Source organism: Argopecten irradians, chromosome 12 (assembly GCF_041381155.1).
Source record: "Argopecten irradians isolate NY chromosome 12, Ai_NY, whole genome shotgun sequence".
NCBI classification, from domain to species: domain Eukaryota; kingdom Metazoa; phylum Mollusca; class Bivalvia; order Pectinida; family Pectinidae; genus Argopecten; species Argopecten irradians.
This window is the reverse complement of record NC_091145.1, coordinates 17,227,746-17,252,375: the sequence shown is the minus strand read 5'-3', so window position 1 is coordinate 17,252,375 and position 24,630 is coordinate 17,227,746. Positions and strand designations below refer to the sequence as shown.

Below are 24,630 nucleotides of genomic sequence, written 5' to 3'. Positions count from 1 at the left end.
ATATTATAATTACTTATTTATTATTCATTAGTTTTACTTAGCTAATGTTGAGTCATCTTTCCTTTGTACATGTACACAATTTTAAGTATATTGCTGAAATGACATTCGCGTAACTTAGATTATTTTAAACAAAAATCTGGTTCCGCACTCTCCTCCATCATAAAATTTTGGTCTGTGGTGATCCCTGACAATACAAGGTCTCTAGCACCTGTCATGTACAGACTTAGATTTAAATAAAATTTACAAACAGGGCGGGTAAGGGAGAAGTGGCTGTGATCCACAAAGACAATGATCCTACAAAGACATTTGTGATAATGTATGTAGGGAGAAGTGGCAGTGATCCACAAAGACATTTGTGATAATGTATGTAGGGAGAAGTGGCAGTGATCTACAAAGACATTTGTGATAATGTATGTAGGGAGAAGTGGCAGTGATCTACAAAGACATTTGTGATAATGTATGTAAGGGAGAAGTGGCAGTGATCTACAAAGACATTTGTGATAATGTATGTAGGGAGAAGTGGCAGTGATCTACAAAGACATTTGTGATAATGTATGTAGGGAGAAGTGGCAGTGATCTACAAAGACATTTGTGATAATGTATGTAGGGAGAAGTGGCAGTGATCTACAAAGACATTTGTGATAATGTATGTAGGGAGAAGTGGCAGTGATCCACAAAGACATTTGTGATAATGTATGTAGGGAGAAGTGGCAGTGATCTTCAAAGACATTTGTGATAATGTATGTAGGGAGAAGTGGCAGTGATCTACAAAGACATTTGTGATAATGTATGTAGGGAGAAGTGGCAGTGATCTACAAAGACATTTGTGATAATGTATGTAGGGAGAAGTGGCAGTGATCTACAAAGACATTTGTGATAATGTATGTAGGGGAGAAGTGGCAGTGATCTACAAAGACATTTGTGATAATGTATGTAGGGAGAAGTGAGCAGTGATCTACAAAGACATTTGTGATAATGTATGTAGGGAGAAGTGGCAGTGATCTACAAAGACATTTGTGATAATGTATGTAGGGAGAAGTGGCAGTGATCTACAAAGACATTTGTGATAATGTATGTAGGGAGATGAGAGCAACATTTGTGATAATGTAGTAGGAGAAGTGGCAGTGATCTACAAAGACATTTGTGTAATGATAATGTATGTAGGTAGGGAGAAGTGGCAGTGATCTACAAAGACATTTGTGATAATGTATGTAGGGAGAAGTGGCAGTGATCTACAAAGACATTTGTGATAATGTATGTAGGGAGAAGTGGCAATGATCTTCAAAGGACATTTTTGATAATGTATGTAGGGAGAAGTGGCAGTGATCCACAAAGACATGAGTTTGATAATGTATGTAGGGAGAAGTGGCAGTGATCCACAAAGACATGAGTCATAATGTATGTAGGGAGAAGTGATCTACAAAGACATGAGTCATAATGTATGTAGAAGTGGCGTGATCTACAAAGACATTTGTGATAATGTATGTAAATGTGGCAGTGATCTTCAAAGACATTTGTGATAATGTATGTAGGGAGAAGTGGCAGTGATCCACAAAGACATTTGTGAAAATGGATGTAGGGAGAAGTGGCAGTGATCCACAAAGACATTTGTGATAATGGATGTAGGGAGAAGTGGCAGTGATCCACAAAGACATTTGTGATAATGTTGGTTTATATTGCACAAACCTGGTAATGCAATGTATTTCTACATTCTACATCAACAGTTATAGCTTACACTTTAAAATAACTACATAACAGAATATATATATACATGTATATAAAAATAATGAACAAGCATATATCACATGTTAAAGCCACATTGACTGTTATTGGTCCGTCCAGTCACTAGGACTGTATATATAAAATATACACTAAGGTGTGTATAGTCACAACCAAATATCACAGCAAGTTCCCTCCAAACACTCTCTCGTGATTTGTTTTCTTTTATCAAGTCTGAAAACAAGTATTGACCCTAACCATTTTATGCTTTCCTTCCTGAATACATATCTACCTGTTCTCTCTTCTTTATTCAGAATTTTATATCTGTTTAGTTTTAAGTAAAGCTTCCATCAGTCCATACTTTTGTGGATTTTTGGCCACTGTAATAAGTTAGTCACATACTGTACATCCTTTCACCCTTCCACTTTAATAAGTTAAAGGTCAACTTCCTAAAGGCCATTTCACCACTTCAAGACAACATGCGCTTTCTGTTGGCACTTTAAAAATCTATGTTGATAAACATATCAATTTTCTGTAGTCCCTTTCAAATGATGTTCACTTCCCGTATGCTATTTCCCCCATCCATGGAAATACAATTTTCACTTTCACTGGCCCTTTCCCCCATCTATGGTAATTGGCAGGTCCACTATAGACAATTCCATCAATCATCAGTAATTAACATGCTCTATACGTTAAAGAGTCTTCATCTGTTTCTCCTCGCCTCCTCATATTCCTCCTCCTTTTTGCAATCCTCAGCAGTAGTACCGAGGAGTCCTCCCCACATTGGGTTTTCCACCTTGATAGTCCCTGGACTGTACACACCGCCAGTAACTGTTGTACCGTTACTCTGAAATATAACAACACTTGTCATTTCTCTCTTTAAGCTTGCAATACCATTATGTGAAAACTAATAATGTAATTGTAAGGAAAAAGTCAACCAAATTCTACTATTTCAGTCATTTTTGGGAACAATGCAAAACACTTTGTTACATCAATAGTTCATTTTGTACAAATAGAAGAAAAGGGAAATGATAAACACATTCTTAGTGTGCATAAGGTTTGGGTATTATCTGTCTTTTCAAAGAATTTAGATAAAAAGAAAATTTATTTCACAAAAAACTTTTAAAATCATAAACAATTAACAAAGTTTTATTCTCTTCTAGCGTTCTTTTTTTATGATACGTTGATCACATGAAAGTTGGATGGAATGTGAGATGGACAACATTAAATGCTTCCTCTCAATTTTTAAGTGTAGTTATAGAAACAAAGAAACATTTTTTTTTGTCTCACCAATTTGATGTCTTTTTTCTGTAGGGTCAAGGCATACGGTTTAAACTCTGCTTCTGTTTTCATGCATGCGAATGCCACACCTTTCTCTTTCAACACCGAGCTCAGCACCGGGTATTCAAAAGCACACTGAAAGTAAGATTTATCATTTAAACAGAATTTGAAACATCAATCTTTCCTGAGAGTCTTTCACTGGTGCCTTAATTTGGAAAGTAACGCAAACCAAAAATCCTCCAAAAACAATAGTTTATTAATGCAAGACAGGTTAACGATGAAAAATTGTGATAAGTCGGGATGTGACTTGATTATGCCTTCATTGACATCAGTAGTGGTAGTAAGTGTTTTATTGTTATAACTACTACAGGGATTTCAATGAAACTTGATGGCGATTTAGCTGCTGACAAATTTGCCGTTTCTCAGTCTGCCAGTCATTGTGTGACCATGTATAGATGCATAGCTATGAAAATGTTTCATTAGTAAATGAATATTATGTTTGATTGTTACTTCTCTGAAGTATGTAACTGAAACAGAAAATCAAAAATTTCAACTGTTTTGAGTGATAAGAAAGTTTAGTGATTGACATATGTATATGTATGATGAATATGGTGCTTTACTTACCCCAGCTCTCTGGATCAGCTTAGCTAGGGTGGGTGACATAATGAGGGCATTTTTAGCCCGAGTTACAGCCACGTACAGAAGGTTACTCTCATCTTCACTCGGCAATCCTGAAAATAGCATAAAACATATTACCAGATTAGAAATAAGGACACCAGCCTGACAGCCTCCATATCAAAGCAGGACAGAACAGGACCCCTACGCATCTCCATTTCAGGGAGGAGGCATGGAAATTCACTTTTGTTCTCAAAAGTTAGTTTAAGATTCAATAATATGTTGGCTTTCAATCAGCTTAAAAGTAACCTTTTCCTTAATATTGCCCAAAATGCCTGTAAAAACTGTTAAATTTCAGTACACATACCATAATATTGTGTGCTTTAGTTTCAAGATGCTTCAAGAGCCAAGATCATTTAATGACACCCTTCCATGTACGTGGTACACTGCATGGTGAGTGTATATATGTTATAGGAGACAGCAGTATGTTTACGTTGTGTCCCCTTGTGATAGTGGAATTTTCACCCATAGTATAGTGCTATCTCACTGAATCATCATGATGACAAAACTTACGTAGGGGTGTACCATGGAACGTCTGCTCCAGCTCCTGCATCTGTATGTAGGTGACAAAGTCGTCTGTTAGGTGTACCGTACTGAACTCCAGTCCCTTGGACTTATGGGCTGTACTCAGGACTACATCTGTAATACAGGGGGTGGCTTATCGTTATTGTATCAAATGGGAAACGGTGTAGTATGTCTATACATCTGTTTGAGGTAGGCTTTCAGCTAACAAATACCTTCAGCTTTCAGATACCAAAATAAACAGAAAGGCTTCTTTAAACACAAGAAAAAAAGACTACGCCTTTTAACTTAAAATTGATAATTGTCTCAGTGCAGACAATAAAATACTTAGACAATTACTTGACATACAGAATGGATGGAATGAAAATAAAAGTATATGAAATTGTGCTAATGGACAAACAGACAATCTGATTACTATAGGGCACCCACAACTCAATGCAGGGCCTTAATAATAGTCTTACATTTTCTCATGCACAATGTACCAGATTTTTGTAAATTACATTATGAGAAACAAATCAGAATCAAAAATTATATTACGATTTAAAAGAAAACATGTACCCGCTACTCTAGTGTCACGAACGGTCTTTTTGAGGATTTTATCAATGTAGCCTGGAAGATTGTGGTGATGTTGGCGGACGATCTTGATCTTCCCCAGAAGGTCGTTATCCTGGACCTTTGTGGCGTATTTCTCCAGTGCAGGCAGGTCACTAAAACACTTGATCAACTTGTGTTCTATTTCTCTTCTCTCTGTCAAATGTGAAAATGGTGGGACTAGACGAATAGATTCATCAATGAGACCAAAGTCACTCGTACAACATTATTATACATACATATATTATAAACATGTGAAATCAGTTCCGCGGTGGCCGAGTGGTTAAGATGTCCGGACATATAACCACAAACCCTCCATCTCTGGGAAGCGGGTTCGAATCCCATGTGGGGCAGTTGCCAGGTATTGACCGCTGGCCGGAGGTTTTCCCCCGGGAACTCCGGCTTTCCTCCACCAACAAACCTGGCACGTCCTTACATGACCCTGGCTGTTAATATGACTTAAAACTAAACAAACAAACAGTTCTATTACTATGACTATAAACTAGAACTGTAAGCAAATGGGTAACTTATAACCCTACCCCACACTTCCATAGTTCTAATGGCCATTACACTTTAATCCATTCTACTAAATTTAATTCTGCATGATTTTTAACTTCATTCATATGTGAAGTTTTACTGAAGAACCTCATTTCTCTATGGTGGCAAGTAAGACCCACTGTGTTCTAAAGTTCTCTAAAAGTTGTTGGAGCATAACACATTTAGAAATCACTTGTTAACAACCTCACTTACCTTCCTTCCTTTGTTCAGGACTTAACAACAAACAGTAGATATCCATGATCATTCCGAACCCAAATCCATCTGTGCCCTGAAATAGTGATGATACTAGTATTATAACACCACCACTGATAACTCCTTCACCCCTGTTTACACATTTGAGCACTTCTTATTCAAAGGCTGGAATAGTTCATTTTGAATTTGCAGGGATAAATGAGTTATGATTGTTTAGCATATATATATATACCACTATAAAGCATTTTCTCTTCAATACTCTTATGCCTACAGGGTAAGTGCCATATATCCAGCTCAAAAAGTGATAAAAATACAGTTACTGTAACATTCTGCAGGTTTTCAGTAGAAAATGTCAACTTTAACTGCTATTCCCTTATACCTGTATACAATTTCAGATGTATTGAAAGTCAGGGTAATTGTTTGCTTGATGGTATATGTATTATAAACCAACTTTCTTTTGTGGGCAATTTATTTTTACAAATTTTACAATCAAGGTAATTAAATCTTCCACAATTCTTTCACAATTCAATTCAAAAGAATTTCCATTCAATATCAAATCCGTTAAATCTCAGTGAAAATGCTTTGAAATGGAAATCTCAATTTAGTGGCCATGAAAGAAAGCTAGTTTATAGTATATCTGTCTGTGAATTTATGCAATTTAAGTAAATATTACATATTTTGAGATCTAAGCATGTATATGAGTGCTTACCCCGACAAACGCCACCTTATCTTCAGTGTTCTCATGACAACATCTCTTCACAGCTTCATTGAACAGTGTAAAATTACATCTGGTCAGCACGGCCAACTGACCGACTTTTTCTCCTAACACTTGACCTGTGATAGTAGAGACATTACACTCAAAATCTACATGTCACTCTAGCTTTCCAATAATAACAATGGTTCTCTAATGAGATTCAAAGGTCAAGATTTTAAATTAAAATGACCTTAGTTATTATGAATGGACATTCTGTCAAATCTACGTGAGCCCATGTCTCAAATATGAAATCTCAATTTTTTTCCTACAGTCGAAATATGAGTCAAACTGACCATCTCATCTATGTGAACTCGTTAACAAGTTCTTGTGATAAGGAGGTACAAGGTAACGAGTGTGGGTTGGAAAGACTGTGTGAAGGAGGGATATGAAACAATTGTATCCATCATAGATATCATTAGGATACTAATTACAGGATTTAAATCATACGGGGCATCTGTTCATAATGCAGACATTATGAAGCTTACATGTTTGGCCATTTCCAACCAGCGTTTTCTTTTTCTCATTTTTCAATAATTCCAGACAGCAAGCTGCAATTTCTGCAATCTCTGGACCAAACCGGAATGACTGTAAAAAAACAATTATAAAATCATGTACTGGGTTCCACTGTCAAATAAATATACATATCTCATTAACTCCTTTAGGTTCTTCTAAATCAAAGACTAGACCTGTGCATTATGAAATTTCAGAAGTGAATCAGGTAAAACAGAAGTAAGTTTTGATAAACAAGAGCAAACATTATTGGTAACAATAGTTTTGCCCATATTTTCCTTAGCACAGTTAGTGTTGTAGCTGATGCACAGATATAGATTACACTTGCAGACTACTATAAATCAACTGTCTATCGCAGCAAATAAATTCCACAATTTCCATTTCAAAACAATTTCAATAAGATTAACATTCACTGATTGAAAAAATGAATGCAAATTATTATTAGTGTAAATGATGTTGATATTAATTCGCCAAGATGAATTCGTTCGTGAATTTATTCGGATTCGCGAAAGTGATCGTAGTTCGCCTGAGACCTTAGTACAAATACACAGTGCCTGTGTTTATATATATAATGTTCTGACTGTTGAAAGTGAAATCTTGATACGTTTTCTTTTTAATATGTATCCGACTATTAAATTTCTATGCCAAGCCGTGGTTATATGATCAAAGGTACTCTTTATTTACCTGTGTCAGGTAGAAGATTGTAGATGCTTGTACAATCTGCATAGCATTGACAGCTCCTCTGAAGGAGTAGATCTGCTGGTGAGGGTCACCGACCAGTATCTTAGATGTGTTCTGACTCAGTAAGATGTCCGATATAGCTGTAACAAATCCAACATAAGTATTTAACAATGTACTGAATGTCTGGTGGCCATTTCTGGGCTGTTTTCATTTATTTCGAATGACCGGTTCGACCATTTGTTAAAGCCATTATTTCAAGAATAAATCCCGACGGACCTGCAGTTTTTGGATACACACCTTTGGCTTGTGTATAAAGACCACCTAGCTATAGAGACCACCTTTCTTTGGTCCTTGGGTAGTTGTTATAGACAGGTTTGTCTGTATTTATGTCATGTAAGAACTGCCTATGGGTAAACCCTTGATACTAAAATTGAGGAACAGAATAATAGAATGTTACATGGGTCTGTGAAGTGGACAGGGATATCTCAACCAAAGTGAAAGATTTTGGCCGGTCAACCCGAGGCTTGCCGAGGGTTGACGGCCAAAATCTTTCGCGAAGGTTGAGATATCCCTGTCCACTTCACAGACCCATGTTTGATTCTTTTTCTCCCATACTTAGTAGAAAAAATGATGAAATTCCAGTTGGTTTTCAGCTTTTTCACCGCGCCATTATCGCAGGAACGTCGTTATACGTCATCTACAATGCGTGCTGAAGTTACGCCGCATGTATTGATGACGTCACCTTATTGTCTAGCGCGTGTGAGCTGTTTTACACCCCCCTGTGTAAGATAGAGATATCTTTTCCCTAGCAACCACAGGATATCCCTGTGAAGTATGGGAGAAAACTCAATCCATCAAAAACTGAACAAATTCAAGATTCAAATAATCCATAACCTTCTATATTCCTTTTAAACCTAAAATATTTCGTTAGATAAGCCTGAAGACATTGGACTGCCATACAGTACCTGGAGTGAGGTCCTGAGCTTCGTCTATCAGGATACAGTCGTAGTTCCAGTGAAGACGAGGCCGGCTTAGCTGGTACAGCTTCAGGTACCCATCGTGTGATATCGGAACATTCTTGTCATCTAGGTCCTTCATACGATTCCACAGGTAACAGGTGTCGTCCACATACATCTAAAACAAATAAACAACCTTATCATCTAGGTCCTTCATAAGATTCCACAGGTAAAATGTGGCCTCATTAGGATACAGTATGTATACAGAGAATAATAGAATCTTTCCCTACCTAGAGGGAGTGACAACGAAATAACACAGTCGTCCACATACATCTAAAACAAATAAACAACCTTATCATCTAGGTCCTTCATACGATTCCACAGGTAAAAGGTGTCGTCCACATACATCTAAAACAACCTTATCAGGATACAGTATGTATTAAGTCAGAGAATACAGCCTCATTAGGATACAGTATTATTAAGTCAGAGAATACAGCCTCATTAGGATACAGTATTATTAAGTCAGAGAATACAGCCTCATTAGGATACAGTATGTATACAGAGAATAATAGAATCTTTCCCTACCTAGAGGGAGTGACAACGAAATAACACACAAATCCAACCTAAATGTTGACAAGGGATGGACATTCATGAATTCCCTCGAGTATTGTAATTTTGACACCCTCTTAGGTAGGGAATGATTCTTTTTCTCCCATAAACAAAAGAAAAAGATGAGATAATAACCCCAAAAGAAGCATTTTAACCACGGTATGAAGATGGTTCTGTCATCTGTACATCAATCTGTCATACCCTAGAGGTTGACAAGAGAAATCTTTCACAGCTAAAACTGGTGACAAATCAGTGAATGGTGGGAGAAGAAGATTTTCGATTACCATACAAAGTCAGAAAGTAGATACCACAGAATCTCCAGTATCTCCAAAACCATACATCCTATATACAACCTATATGATTGTTTGTATGCCTCTTAGCTAGTCATATGTCTATGCTTAACTTCTATAAACAGAAAATACGGTTGTACTAGATGGCTAGTTTTTGTGTGGTACTTACCTTCCTTTTTTGGGGATCTATTGGTACCCTGTTGCCTGCGTCATCTGTCCTAAAATCTGGTACATGATGTTCTGTTGGAACAGGGTCAGCCGAAGAAAGGAAGGTATTCAAAGTGTCGAGAACGAACTTAGCTCTGATAAACAAGTTATCTCCCTTTTTGTTTGGTATGGTTTGTGTGATGCTATACACAGTCGGGCCATTCCCCCTGAACTTTCCAGCATTCTTGTACCTAGAAAAAAAAGTAGATACAAGCTAGAAATAATTAATACAAATTCTACATTATACAGATGTATCACACAAAAAAGCATCAAGATCCAAATATGTTATCACACTTTGAAAACATATAATGTACTGTACAATATCATTTTCAGACGACATTTATGTAATCTTGAAAACTGAATCAACATCATTTGTATTAAATTTAGCAGCTTGCTGTTTTTACCGATACTGAATTGTATTTTTTTTCATTACCTAAATCCCTCTTTACCAAAGGCCAAAGAATGTCCAGTCCTGCAGTCCACATTCCGAGGGAACTTGGTCTTTGCATGATCACACACTGACCTAGATGAGAGAGAAACACATCATTCATATTATATGATCATAAAAGCTTATAGCAGTTATCCTCATTATTATAGTTGATAAAGCACCTTGAATTTCATCGAGAAAGTTGTGTACCATCAGATCAATGCAAATATTATCCGTCAAATCTAGGAAATAATAATTGTTCCTTGAACAACATATCACAGGTTTTTGTCTATGAAGGTTAACTTTAATAACACAGACCTAATATTCATGAGCAGAATAACAGTGCAGCATCTGACAGTAACAAAGTGGGAGTCCACAATTTTGTGGCCTACAATGACTGAATTAATAACATGATTTCTCTGTGGGAGTCCTCAGTTTTGTGGCCTACAATGACTGAATTAATAACATGATTTCTCTGTGGGAGTCCAGTTTTGTGGCCTACCATGACTGAATTAATAACGTGATTTCTCTGTGGGAGTCCACAGTTTTGTGGCCTACAATGACTGAATTAATAACATGATTTCTCTGTGGGAGTCCAGTTTTGTGGCCTACCATGACTGAATTAATAACGTGATTTCTCTGTGGAAGTCCACAGTTTTGTGGCCTACAATGACTGAATTAATAACATGATTTCTCTGTGGAAGTCCACAGTTTTGTGGCCTACAATGACTGAATTAATAACATGATTTCTCTGTGGAAGTCCACAGTTTTGTGGCCTACAATGACTGAATTAATAACATGATTTCTCTGTGGGAGTCCACAGTTTTGTGGCCTACAATGACTGAATTAATAACATGATTTCTCTGTGGAAGTCCACAGTTTTGTGGCCTACAATGACTGAATTAATAACATGATTTCTCTGTGGAAGTCCACAGTTTTGTGGCCTCCAATGACTGAATTAATAACATGATTTCTCTGTTGAAGTCCACAGTTTTTTGGCCTACAATGACTAAATTAATAACATGATTTCTCTGCCATCTATTAAAGGCGATATTGTAACCTCACCTATTTTATACAAAATTCATACTTACTTGTTGAACACCACCAGAAGGAACTTGGTCTGTGGCCTCAGTTGTGTGTATCTCAGTAGGGTTGTGGTTTTTCCTGTACCTGTTAGTTAACAATAATACATGTTATAAGTTATGTAGGAAGACTAGGGATCCCAGTTTTTTATATATCCAATGGTATTGATCCCAACATGATCTGATGTATGTAACTGGTGTATCTAGTAGGGCTGGGTATTGGAAGGTCTAAAACGATACGTAGTGACAATACACTGAAACAATACACGATACGTATTTACAATACAGTGGACCTCTTTTTCAAATTCAGTTGACCATTGTATTTCAAATATTGTGACAATAAAAGACAATTTTGATAAAATATTCTATAACCAGGAAAAAAATCTACCAAACATTAGATTCGGTTTATCATCTGTGTTAATTAATTTCTGTCAATTCGTATTCTTAGTTATGAAAAGACATTTCTAATCTATCTAGGTGACACAGATGCTTTAAATACTTCCTTTTGATTGAAGTGCTGTTACTTGAATGATGTTTTAGAATAAACTTGTTTTGAATTTCCTATGTCTATAATGAAAACAGTAGGGTGAGTTGTTAAAACGATATAGCGATATACAGCATGTTTGTGTTTCAATATTCCATACACTGCCGAAAACCAATATGTATCAGTATATTGATATATTGATCGAGCCCTAGTATCTAGTGGTATTTGCTGCCTCATACATTAATATTTATCGAAATATCCTTCTTATGTATTTGTGTAATTATACTGCAGGAAAAATCTCTTTTAAGAGTGTAAAATTCTATTGCTAATACATTGTATTTTAATTAATAGCTGATATGAACCACACATAGTATAATAACAATGTTTACAACACAATTACGTCCACATCATTCATCATTAAAATGAAACTTTGAAATACATGTGTTAGCTTTATAAATATGGTATTTAGTATTTTAATACCTGCAAAAGCAACAATCTTGGCTATCTCTCCTGGATGACAGTCGTGGTTCACCACTCGCATCTGTTCATGTGTTAGCCTCAGGCTGGTATCAGCACAGCTGTAAACATTTATTATCATTATTAAAACATCACAGGTAGTAAGGAATACTATGTACAAAACAATTTTTCATGTATAACAAATTAGAATATCCATATCCTTCTGGTTATATCTCCTTTAAAATGCTCTATCATGCCCCCTCCCAGGTGAATATGGCAGATGTAATGGCATTATCAACCATTGACCAGATTCCCTAGAACATACCCTCGATAGTTTCTCCAGACAGTAAATGAAAAGTGTTATTACGGTATTTGTTTACCAGTCAGTACTTGACCAAATACTGTTGGCCAGTTTCTCCAGTGTGTTCCCTAACCACTGGTAAAACTTAAATTATAATACAAGATAAATGATGTGTCATGTTGCATCCACTTGTACACTTTAAATATTTCAAAGAAGACAAAACTCTTGAGCAATGCATTGTCTATGGGAAATATAAGGCTTGAGGAAAGGTCTGGTCCTCAAAATGTCCTATATAAGTAGTCCGAGTCACTTGCACATACTGGAACATACACTATTCGACCTTCCATAAAATACCCCTTTCTGGTACCCCAACATATTTGATGAAGTGATGACTTAAGTTACTTACCCATATTTGACCATACACTGTTGACCAGATTTTCCACTGAGTGCCTCCTTAAGGTCCCCCAAAATAGCAGCAGATGCATTTTCATACAAGTACAGGGCATAAAACAGACGGTAATGCATTCTAGAGAAAACAGAAATATTGAGCATCAAGAAATTAACTGGCAACGAATTACTAACAGCAAGGTATAAGTCTTATTTTCATTGAGTCATTAAATCGTTTTTAAATCCAATTTCTAATAAAACACATATCGGTAGATATCCAATAACAATAGATTACTTTGTGTCATTATGTTATTTAAGCATTGATGCTACTATTTTTTAACTTTATAGAGGTATGAAAGAAATTGTGTTTGCAAACTGTGTGAATCCGCGTAGCAAACAAAATTTCTTTCATACCTCTATGAAGTTAAAAAATAGTTACATCAATGATTATAATTAATTTTTCAGCCTACTTGATAAAATAAAATATGTTTAAATGTACAATTCTATTGATTTTTGCAATGGATTATCTTTTCTAAATCAATACGCAACGTCGATGTCTCTATTGTGAAGTCATGAGTACATCGGATTTTCACGCCATTCTCAGATTTTTTTCTTCATAGTATATGAAGAAAAAGAATCTGCCAATCAGAGAGTTGGATTTAGTATGAAAACAAATAAAAATTAATTACATACCAGTAAGAATTGATGATTTATCTTATCTTCTTACACCAATTTATGAACATTTCTTCAATAGGTACGGTAAATGAAATATTGATTTTGAGCACGAACAAATTTTGACAACTGTATGGCTATGTGAATTAATCAGTATAATTTCTATCTTAACAGGACATTTTCTAGCTATCAATGAGTACTTCACACACCCACTAAATGGACCTTTAGACCACTTTTTCTTGAAGACATGTAGAAATGTTGCGAGGCGGTAGAGACACTCGAGAACCTCCTGTGTAGTACAGTCAGATGAGGGAGAGGTAAGACAGGCTAGTACTTTCTGTATCTCCTGTACAGACTCCGCTATAATCACCAAACATGTGATCATACTCCAAGGGTTAATCACATTATTGTTAACAGTGTTCCAGCTAGGTCGGGTTAGCAGGGCGCGGCGCCCTGCCCTTAATTCCCAGGCACCTATAAATAATCACATTATTGTTAAATTGATACATTTTTGCCTCGATTGCTTCAAAGTCGGCGTAGCATTTTCGCGTGTCGGCTTTTCTTTGATGTGCAAAAAGTAAATAAATCCACAAAATAAGAAGCTTTATCGATCATGAAGCGAGATTTTGAGTTGACAATTATTATACTATGCCACCGATAACACTTTGGAATTGATATTTTGCGTAATTTATTGTGTAATTATACATTTTCTGGTAGTGCGAGCTGTGAGGCATGGCTTCGTTAAATCCAGGCACAAATCATCAAAATACACGGAGTTATTTCAGTCATCGAATTCCTCATTTAATCCTATACATTTATTCAAACTTAATTTTGAACAAAAAGTATTACTATAAGACGTATTTTTCGTTCACTGCGTATAAAATACTTATTTATTTCATGACCAGTAAGGCCTATCTTAAACGTTAATTCGCGTCAGAGACATGCAATTTCAAATAATTAACATTGAGAATAAAACTTGAATAATGGTCCAATTGTTTAATATTTTTTCTTTTTAATTTGTAGAGCTTCCTTCTACTCCATAGATGACAAATCTGATGCTGAGGACTAGTACTCCTGATGTCCAGCACTAGCTTCACTTATGATTTATGAACACCTCACAACCATCCTTATTTTATTGTGTGTCAGTGATTTAGTATATGTATTACAATTGTTGTCAACTACTTAATTTGGACATGCAACTTTGTAACAATTTATATATATATATATATATTTTTAATTTTAATTTATTAACTTCTTGATATAATGGATGAAAGTGTGTTTGTTTTAATATTGATAACTTGTAATGTCTGAGAGATGTGTAGGTATGTCTACTGAGTGCATGGTGAGATTACAGGGAGCTGTATATGCGGATACATTGTTTTCAACATTTACTTGTTGTTAAATAAATTTAATTTAATTGAAAGAATTTTGTTTCTTCTCTTTTCATTCTGTAAATCAATTTAAGCTCATGGATAGAACTAAATTCTGAAACAAAATGGTAAACACATGATCACTTAAAGACAAATTGTGGCAATTTATAATACTTATTTGGAAAATGTTACTTGATGCGAGACTGAATGGACTTTGTAAATGACAACACAAATTGCAAAGACAAATATATGGAAGATGTTTCTTGAAGTAAGACTTAAGGAATCAGCAGAGAGTACAGAGACAAATACAGAACTGAAACAAAGCAGATATTGTGGCATCCTGTACATGTTAATCCAAAAAAAAATTAAACGAATCATTATCAAAACAGTCACATTATTGTTAAAGTCATATCAAAGAAAGTGGCACATGTAAAATTCATATGAAAGAAGTCTAGTTATCTAATTTAAGTAGATTCCATTTTTTTTTTTAATTTTCTCTATTTTTTTTTTTTTTATTTTGAACAGATTCTCGTTTGCTTTTATAAAACACAATAGACAGCACAAAGATAAAATATTATCAATCTCTTATTCTATTTTTATATATAATATTGAATTATGTTAAAAGTGAATAGTCGGGCAATGAAAACCAGTCTTAATGTGTTCATTAGCCTTTCATAGGTCATATATCAACACGGACATAGCCAGCCGGGAGGACGTTTTAGGATTCCTATGATATAAATTTATTTCTTTGCATTCATAGCAATTTAGACAGGAAATTTAATTTTTCTATTTCATAAGAAATTATACTGGATATATCAACATAATTTCTACCGACTTTAGCCTCCCTTTTTCCGGCTATTCACTTTAAGAATCATCTTCAATGGAAAATTAAATTAACCTGTACGTAGTCTATGCAAGATAAAATGTAGTGACAATTTTGATCTAACATGTAAATTATAGCTTAACCTCATTAATGCTGAAGTTTGGTATGAGTTTGTTTCTAAGTGTCCTAGAACGACCAGTTTGTCAGACAGGCTTAGATAGCTTCAGATATGCCCATTTTTCACTTTTAGTGAATTGATACCATCCGTTCCACATTGGTAATGTTAAATAGACATTCTCTACTACCTTAGATCGTAGTTTCTACTGACCGTGTTGACTATACAGTGGGGTGCCCTCTCCTCCAGCAGTTCTCTAGCCCACTGGTATTTAGGTAGTGTCTCCAGGCACTGGGTCATGTTACTGGAGGTCACAGGCTTGATGTCCTTCATGTAACTACAACATACAAGGATCGTTATATGTAAACCTAATTCATACTCTCAGCTTCCAGAAACTCAGCTACATCTTTTTATCATTGTTTTGACAAAAAGGATCACAGATATCTAATAAAAATAAAAACTCTTATAGTAATTAATTATTAATTATACCTTAAAATGTTATTGGACATTTAGATATAAAAATCTGCTAAAACATTCACTGCACATCAGAGATTGTAAATAAAATCAGCACATGTTATGCACATTTCATGACAAAATATTTATTAATTTATTGAAATGGAAATGATTTTTGACTTCAAAATGTCACTTTAATTTCAGATACAAATATATACTGAGATTCAACAATTGTAATACATGTATATTATTCAATCAGAAGTATCAATTGGACTTTTTAAGAAGTATATATGTATATGGTAATTATATGATATTAAGCTTCACCTGATGATTTCAGTCAGGAACACTGAAGGAGACCTCATGTTGTTTGTACACAGAATACTAATCATTTCATCAGAGGTACCCTCAACATTTTTCTTCAGCTTGTGGTAGCGTTTCTTCCATGGCATAAACTGTAAATGTAAAGAGAAAAAAAAATTCCTGGAAATTGCAAAATTAATATCTGAATATAATACATGTAATTACATTTTTGTCGCTGAATTGAAGCTGGTAATGTATATGGGCCTGTTAAACAAATAATCAAACAAAACAATATACAACATTAACTTTAATTTTCACATCCAGTTTCTGATCAATATGTCATGCTAATAAATTGTGTACATTTGTGTTATTTCCAAATTCATCATGGTTAATATAAAACAATATGGTGTTACAAAAGTGGTGGAGTAGTTGCATTGCAATTTACTGTGGATTAGTCCCAACTTCCGGTGAATGTGATGTCATATTTTGACATGGTTTTTTTTTGCATAACAATAATTGGAAGCAATTTGCAAGGACCTTAAAACTTTACCGACACTGTTAAAATGGGATCTTAAAACTAACATAATGATATTATAAGGTAGTTGTACATATGTATTATATTTGAATAAAATTTTACAATTTTCTATACCTTTTCGGACGAGATGATTTCGTTCCACCGTTTACACACCCTGTTGCTGTTGAGACACAGATCTAACATCGGTAGGTGACAGAAGATGTGCTCCATCACTTCAGTTGGCAGGATACTGAAATAGTCCAACTTCTCCTCCTTCTTCTTATTAAAGCTTCCATTTCCAAGAAGTCCATACGTGTTTGTGACTGCCTTGTCAACAGAATCAAGGGCTTGCGACATACACTCGTCATCCGAGGAGGAAATACAGTCAGCTTCCATCCTCATCAACTGGTCAGCTTTTGGTTCCTTTTTTGAATATATGCTCTTTTTGTTAGAATTAAACCTATTAGAAACGGATGAAGCCTTTTTGGGTTTCAAGTTAGGATTAGCAACAAGGTTTCGCTGTCCTTCAAAAAGCTTCTTAACTGCTGTGTTTTCTTTGAGATCTTTCAGCGAACATTTAGTAGGTGAACTCTTGGTAGAGGAATACCCAGAACTGTTTTCCTGTGATGGTTTCTGAGAGGAGCGAAAGTCCGGACTTTCATTGTCACTGACAAAAATAACAGACGAACCGTTTACGCTTTTTACAGGTGTGTAACTAGACACTGTAGTACCATACACATATTTATCGTCTTCACCACTTTTTCCATTTCCTGTTTCTGATTTCTGAGAACTTGTAAAGAAGCTAGTCAACTTTTGTTGATTTGATGGAAGCATCTGTTTTCTACTCTTTGAAGGAGTGTTCATAGGGGAATTCTTTGGAGAAGAATTTGATTTAGATATTTCTTTACTCATCAATGCACTAATTGATCTACTGTTTGCATCCTGACTATTCATTACAGAACAAGATGTGCTGATGTTTTGTACGGAAACCTCACAGTTTGTAGCTGTGCTAGAAGTGCTGATTTTATTTTCACATCCTTCCTTTGGTAAACATACACCACTTGCATCATTTAGCAATGTTGAAATGCTTTCTTTCTGCATGTCTACAAATTCTGGTAGAATACTACTTGCACACAAACGAGTAGCACTTTCAAAACCACCTGCAATTTCCTTGTGCTGTGCTTTAAGTTGGCCTCCAAAAGATGATGCTCTAGTGCTAGTGTTGTGAACTCTGGATTGTTTAACTCGGGGAGTTCTAGGAGCAAGAGTTTTAGGTTTTTGTTTATTGGAAGATTCCAAAGGATTTGATAAAGGCTGCAAACCATCTTCTGTTTGGGCGTGTGCAAAGCAATCCTGCACATCCATGTGAATGCGCCTCTTCTTCATTGGTGTATCGGCTTCATCTGAAATAACCGTATCTTCATCGACTGACGTCTTGCTAATGCTATTGCTCAAATTCTCAGGATCCATGTTGTTCGATATTCATAAACCATCAACAGCTGAGTAACTAAAAGTTGAATATGCAATTCATTAAACATTTATCAATTACAACATATGTCTGCAATCACAATTTACAGTCAAAGAAAGTGTTAATCCCATAATATTAGACGTCGATTTTGAGAAGCTTCTGATGGGCAATAGACACGACGTAATGATCAAAAGTGTCTTGTCGTGCTATACCTCTAACATTGTGGGAGTAAGAAAGTGTATGAATATTATGACAAATTCTAGTCCATTACGTGAGTGCAAACATTGCCTAACTTAGACTTCTACTTTTACTTTCAATTTCGTGTGGCTGATTTCACAACAAATACTCGATCCAATAATTATTCCCTTGTGGTAATAACTAAAAAAACTCATTTATTCCCATCGAATAACATACTGTATACAAATAAAATTGATTTCGGGACAAAAGTATAAAGATAAACGTGCAATCTCATTCACCTGAAAATTAATGGATTGTTCGTATTTTCTTTCAGCGGCCATTTTTGAAATGTGGAAACAATATGGAAATCTGAAATCGGACATAATAAAATCCGGAATGTTATTTTCCGTATCGAAAATTTGGAAACAAAAATTATTTGCGAAAAGATTGCATTTATCCAGTCTTTTTTGTATCATATTTTTAAAAAATCAAAATACACAAAAAAAATCGCCTATAATCGTCACTATTGATGGTAGCCCGAGATACTCTGGCCCCGACACCAGACTTAGACATTATGACAGATACTGTAGATGTCTGGTTTAGGCCCAGACATCTATCTGTCATAATGTCTAAGTCTGGTGACAGATTTTCATTTCAACATATTTTATTAATAACAAATATTAAAGGGATCTGACAACAGGCAAGCCTATATAAGTCATCTCCCGTCCCGGAGGTTACATTGCATACATATTTACATACATAAATAGACAATATTACAGGATTAATGTAAGTGAATATATACATATAAACAATCACATACATACCCCTCTCTCACACACATACACACATAGTGTAGCTTTACTCAGATTCATCGATTAAAGATATAAGATTAAACTTACATCAAGAAGATTAGCATATGATATTCATAAATAAGTATATTTATAGTAAGTATATGACTAAATAACAAATTTAACAGGATAGCTAGGATTAATTGAATCTGTTAGTGGCAGAGATATAATTAGTCACATTAGAAAGGATGAATTGATTCTCTTCAATAGATAATTGGGTATCACCAGATGTTAATAGTTTAGAAGAGATATGATTGAAATGATTAGCAATGTTAGTAATAAAGTGTCTGGAGTCAGTAAAAAGAGGACAGAAGAAAAAATAGTGATCAGCATTTTCACAAGCAGCGCCACAGGAACAAGCAGGGTCATCAATAAGGTGGTCTTTATATTTGTCAAAGTTTAGATTGCTCGCATTATTACGTAATTGACATAGTATTATATTAAGTTTTCTTGGATTACAGGAGGTGAAGTTAACAGCATTACTATTAGAGTGTGTTTGAGTTTTATTTAAATTCTTTTTAAAAGTACTAAGAGTAGGGGATGAGGTAATAGAATGGTCAAGATTATTCCATAGGCGCATTGTATCGGGAAAGAAACTACGGTCATAGGTGCATGTTCTGGATGGAGGAATATTAAAGAATCTATTAGTGCGAAGTCGGTGAGTAACATTATTATTAATATAGGGTTCAATAGTGTGATATAGATAGTCAGCCGTTAAGTGATTTATTATTTTGTACATTAAAATGAGTTTATGTCTATTACGTCTATCTTTTAATTTTTCAAACCCAGATTCATAATATAATATTTGATGAGACGTTCCACTTCTGAGGCCAGTAATAATTTTTATTGCATCAATTTGGACAGATTCAAGAAGTTTTTCGTCTCCAATATTACAGTTATCCCACACAGAAGAGGCATATTCTAAGATGGGGCGGATGAAAGAGAGATATAAAGATTCCAACGATTTCCTGTCAATTTTGTGTTTAAGCATGCGCAAGATATTAAGTCTTTTACAAGCAGTATCATATATATATTTAATATGATCACCCCAGCTTCCATTTGAGTTAAAAATAACACCAAGATGTTTGTGGAAAACATGTTCATTAATTATTTGATTATTAAAGATAAGTGGTGGATGGTATCTCTTTTTCCTTGAAACAGATAAAGCAACAGTTTTCTGTGGATTAAAATGAATTTTCCAAAGTTTAGCCCAATTATAAATGGATTCTAAGTCATCGTTGAGATCATTAGCTGGGGTAATAACATCTTCATCAACTATAACATAAAGTGATGTATCATCAGCAAAAAGTTTTACATTAGTATTAATTTCATGAGTGATGTCATTAATAAAAAGAAGAAAAAGGAAAGGACCAAGAACAGAGCCTTGGGGAACACCAGCAGAAATGGATTTAAAATTGGACATATAACCTTCAAAGATAACTCGTTGTTTCCTGTCAGATAAATAGCTCTCAAACCATTTGTAAAGATTGCCAGAAATACCATATTTTTTAAGTTTATAAAGAAGTCCTTTGTGCCATACCCTATCAAAAGCCTTACTAATATCGCAAAAGACTAATCTAATATCTTTACCATTATCTAAGTTTTTGGAAATTACATCATAAATAGAAATAAGTTGATTGACAGTTGAATCCCTACGTTGAAATCCAGACTGATTCTCACTTATGATATGATGTTTCGTTACAAAGTTAAATACATATTTAAAAATAATTTTTTCTAATAATTTACTTAAACAGGAAGTAATAGCAATAGGTCTGTAGTTACTGGGATCATCAACAGAACCTTTACCTTTATAAATAGCAGTAACATTTGAGGATTTCCAAGAGTGTGGTACCTTACCAGTTAAAATAGTTTTCTGAAAAAGTAATTTCAGAGGTGTAAATATAGAAGGTGCAAGATTTTTTATTATTGTAGGAGAAACATTATCAGGTCCAGCAGGCTTGTTAAGTTTTATTAGGTTAATTTGATCTAAGATATCTTGATCAGTAATGTTGATATTGGAAAAATTAAGGTGACTAAGGGGAGGTAAGTCAGGATCAGAATCATCAACTTCAGCTGTGGAATTTGAAATAGAACAGAAGAAGTTATTTAATGCCTCTGCTTTGTCCATAGGATGAATAATTATATTACCACCAATTTTAAAAGGTTGTGAAGAAGAAGACTTATTAGAGAAGTTACTAATAGACTTGGCAATACGCCACCATTTGCCAGGCGGAATTGACTTGTCAGATAGGGTATTTTGTAATTTATTTAAATAGTTTTGTTTTGCCTGTCTTATCATATCAATAACATCATTACGTGCAATCCTAAATCTGAGCCAGTCATTCTCCCTATTAGTAGATCTTGCTTTCTTATGTAATCTATTTTTAACCCTCAAATTTCTTCTTATTTCCTGGGTCATCCATGGTTTATCATTAGGACGAATTCTAATTACTTTGACAGGAATATGCAAGGCGGCTAAACTATGGATTTTATCAATTATAAGATTATTAATATCATCAACATTATCATTAGGGTCAATTAGAGCCTGCCAGTCAACTGACGAAAGAGAGCGATTCATTTCAGTCCAATTAGCTTCATTGAACTTATGGATAGTACGTTTATACGACTTCTCTTTAAAAGTTTTAAAACAAACATTAATACTGATTGGACAATGGTCACTACACAGTGGTGATAATATTTCAGAACTCTGTATAATGTTAGGATTGTTTACATAAAATATATCAATGCAGGAGGCAGAAGTTGGAGTTACTCTGGTTGCAGAATTTATTAAACTGTGAAGCTGGTACTTAGAAAGGATACGAGTAAGATGAGAGGTAGGAGAAAGGGACAGCATGTCTTGGTTAATGTCACCAGTAATTATCAAGTTACAGTTCTCATTAGACAGGGTATCTATTAAGGTATCAAACTGGTTCCAGTATTCAGCGGGTGAGTTAGGTGGTCTATAGATACAGCACAGAAGAAATTTTTTATTAGCTGTTTTTAGTTCAAGTACCAGAGTTTCTAAGTTGACAGACTCAAGATCAGATCTACGAACAGCATGTACATTGTTTTTAGTGTATATAATAATACCACCACCAGGTCTATCAGTTCTATCACTTCTGAAAAGGGTGGGATGAGACTTAAGGTGCAGATCTTTATCATTGATTGAATTATTAAGGTGAGATTCTGTAAAACAGAGAATTCAGTATCTATAAATACTCACTTTCAATTAAGTCAAGTTTATTACGAATAGAACGAACATTTAGATGAAGAATAGACAGATTTCCAGTTAAATACCTATCATTGTTAATGTGGTTAGGACCAGGGTTAACATGGATATCACCTGCTGATAATAATACCAGTAACAAAATACATAAGCAGTAGCTGGTATTATTAAATTATAATGGAATATAAATAAGTACATGTATGAACAATCAGTATCTAAATACTCACTTTCAATTAAGTCAAGTTTATTACGAATAGAACGAACATTTAGATGAAGAATAGACAGATTTCCAGTTAAATACCTATCATTGTTAATGTGGTTAGGACCAGGGTTAACATGGATATCACCTGCTGATAATAATACCAGTAACAAAATACATAAGCAGTAGCTGGTATTATCAATTATAATGGAATATAAATAAGTACATGTATGAACACTGAGTAAAGGTACACTTTCAAACCATACATTCTTATACTTGTAGCTATGAAGAACATTGCTAAATTGAGAGAACATTCATATATTGACAGATGGCGATAAACTAAAGAAGAATCAAACAAAAACACACGAAAGCAGGATCCAGTACGCGGAAATTTTTATTTAGGAAAAAAACGGATGAGACAGAAAGTCTAACGTCTCTATAATATCAACAATATGATACAACGAAGAATTCGTTTTACAATATAGGCATGGTAACGCTTCTTGTTACTGTTTCAAGTTCTGATAATTTTAAAACATTAAATCTACACTTCAAATCTGAAAGCATGCAATATGTATCTGAGTCATATGTAACATGTAACTCATGTTGTGGTAATTTATATATCTACCATCTTTTTACTGAAAAATACTCTTATTAAATCCAGATTATAGCTTTGAAAATCTTTTCTGAATGACCCCCATATGCAGAGATCTGAGACTTTAGCGGCCTATATAATCAAAATCGGTAAAAATCCTAAGTACGTCCGTGTATAGTATATAATGTAGGGTATGATTTTTAGCTATTATCTTATCCAAGGACGTATACCACTTATAAATCCTTGGTTATCGTCACTGATAGAAGAGTCATTTGAACAGCCGTTTTCCGTGATAGCTGTCACGACAATTGTGACGTCACAATGATAATGACGTCATACTGAACGCTTGAAGTTCATATGCTATATGAATGCAAACTGCGCTTGGTAAGATTACAGTGGAACTGCAGTGAAAATGTAGATAAAACATACACATCGTTTTTTTACCTTGTAAGGAAAATGGCAAACAGGAAAGAATTAATAATGTCCGTTATCCAATCCTTTCAAGAATATTTTGAATCGAGTTTTACTATTATGTTTTAAAACATAAATATCTCTAAAAACGGTATGGATACAAGACTGGTGGGTCCAAATTGATATGAAACTAGACCTAACTAATGCAACTTAATATCAGGATCCTGTGGTAAATTAAATGCCTAACACCAATATTGTTATACTCTTACTTTTGTTGAGGAGAGGGCTTTCATGAGTTACTGGTGCACAATCCGCTTGTTTTATTCAAGAAAATATGTTCAAACTAAGACAAAAGTCAAACTTCGTTTCTCAACTTTTCGAGTTCGTACTGGATCAGACACGTGATTTGCGTACATTGACTAGCTCAGCGGTGTAATTAGCAAAAGAGCAAGTTACTCTCGCGAGCATGTCTAGCATATCCGTTCGTTTTCATCATGTCCAGTAGTTTCTTTTGGTGTCGGCATTCATTACAGTCAAACCGTTCTGCCACACACTATCATCATTTCAGTTTCCACACTGATCAAATAAGAACAAAGTGTATCTTAGCTTTGTGTATTTGTGGTAGTGTGTGCGGGTATGTTTCTGTTTGTTGATTGTGTGTGCTTGCGTAAAATGTGTGTATGTCTTGTATGAGAGGTTTTGGTGCATGTGAAGAGATTTATTCAATCTCATTGAAACGCTTAACTGTTCAGTGATTGTGTACCTTCCGATGAAAACATT

General features: G+C 34.8%; 1 protein-coding gene across 1 annotated transcript; it reads right to left on the bottom strand.

The window, feature by feature from the left end:
* Positions 1 to 1,460: 1,460 nt before the first annotated feature.
* Positions 1,461 to 24,567, bottom strand: LOC138335988 (F-box DNA helicase 1-like). The gene is made up of 20 exons (XM_069285226.1): positions 24,120 to 24,567; positions 17,065 to 18,436; positions 16,440 to 16,567; positions 15,871 to 15,999; positions 13,564 to 13,752; positions 12,702 to 12,821; positions 12,019 to 12,116; positions 11,064 to 11,142; positions 9,979 to 10,068; positions 9,508 to 9,736; positions 8,449 to 8,617; positions 7,487 to 7,623; positions 6,778 to 6,877; positions 6,248 to 6,372; positions 5,539 to 5,614; positions 4,756 to 4,944; positions 4,189 to 4,314; positions 3,625 to 3,731; positions 3,010 to 3,135; positions 1,461 to 2,566 (listed from the first exon to the last, which is right to left on the bottom strand). Exons 2-20 carry the CDS (start codon positions 18,397 to 18,399, stop codon positions 2,423 to 2,425), a joined length of 3,696 nt encoding a protein of 1,231 aa, XP_069141327.1. The 5' UTR covers positions 18,400 to 18,436; positions 24,120 to 24,567; the 3' UTR covers positions 1,461 to 2,422.
* Between the last annotated feature and the right edge of the window lie 63 nt (positions 24,568 to 24,630).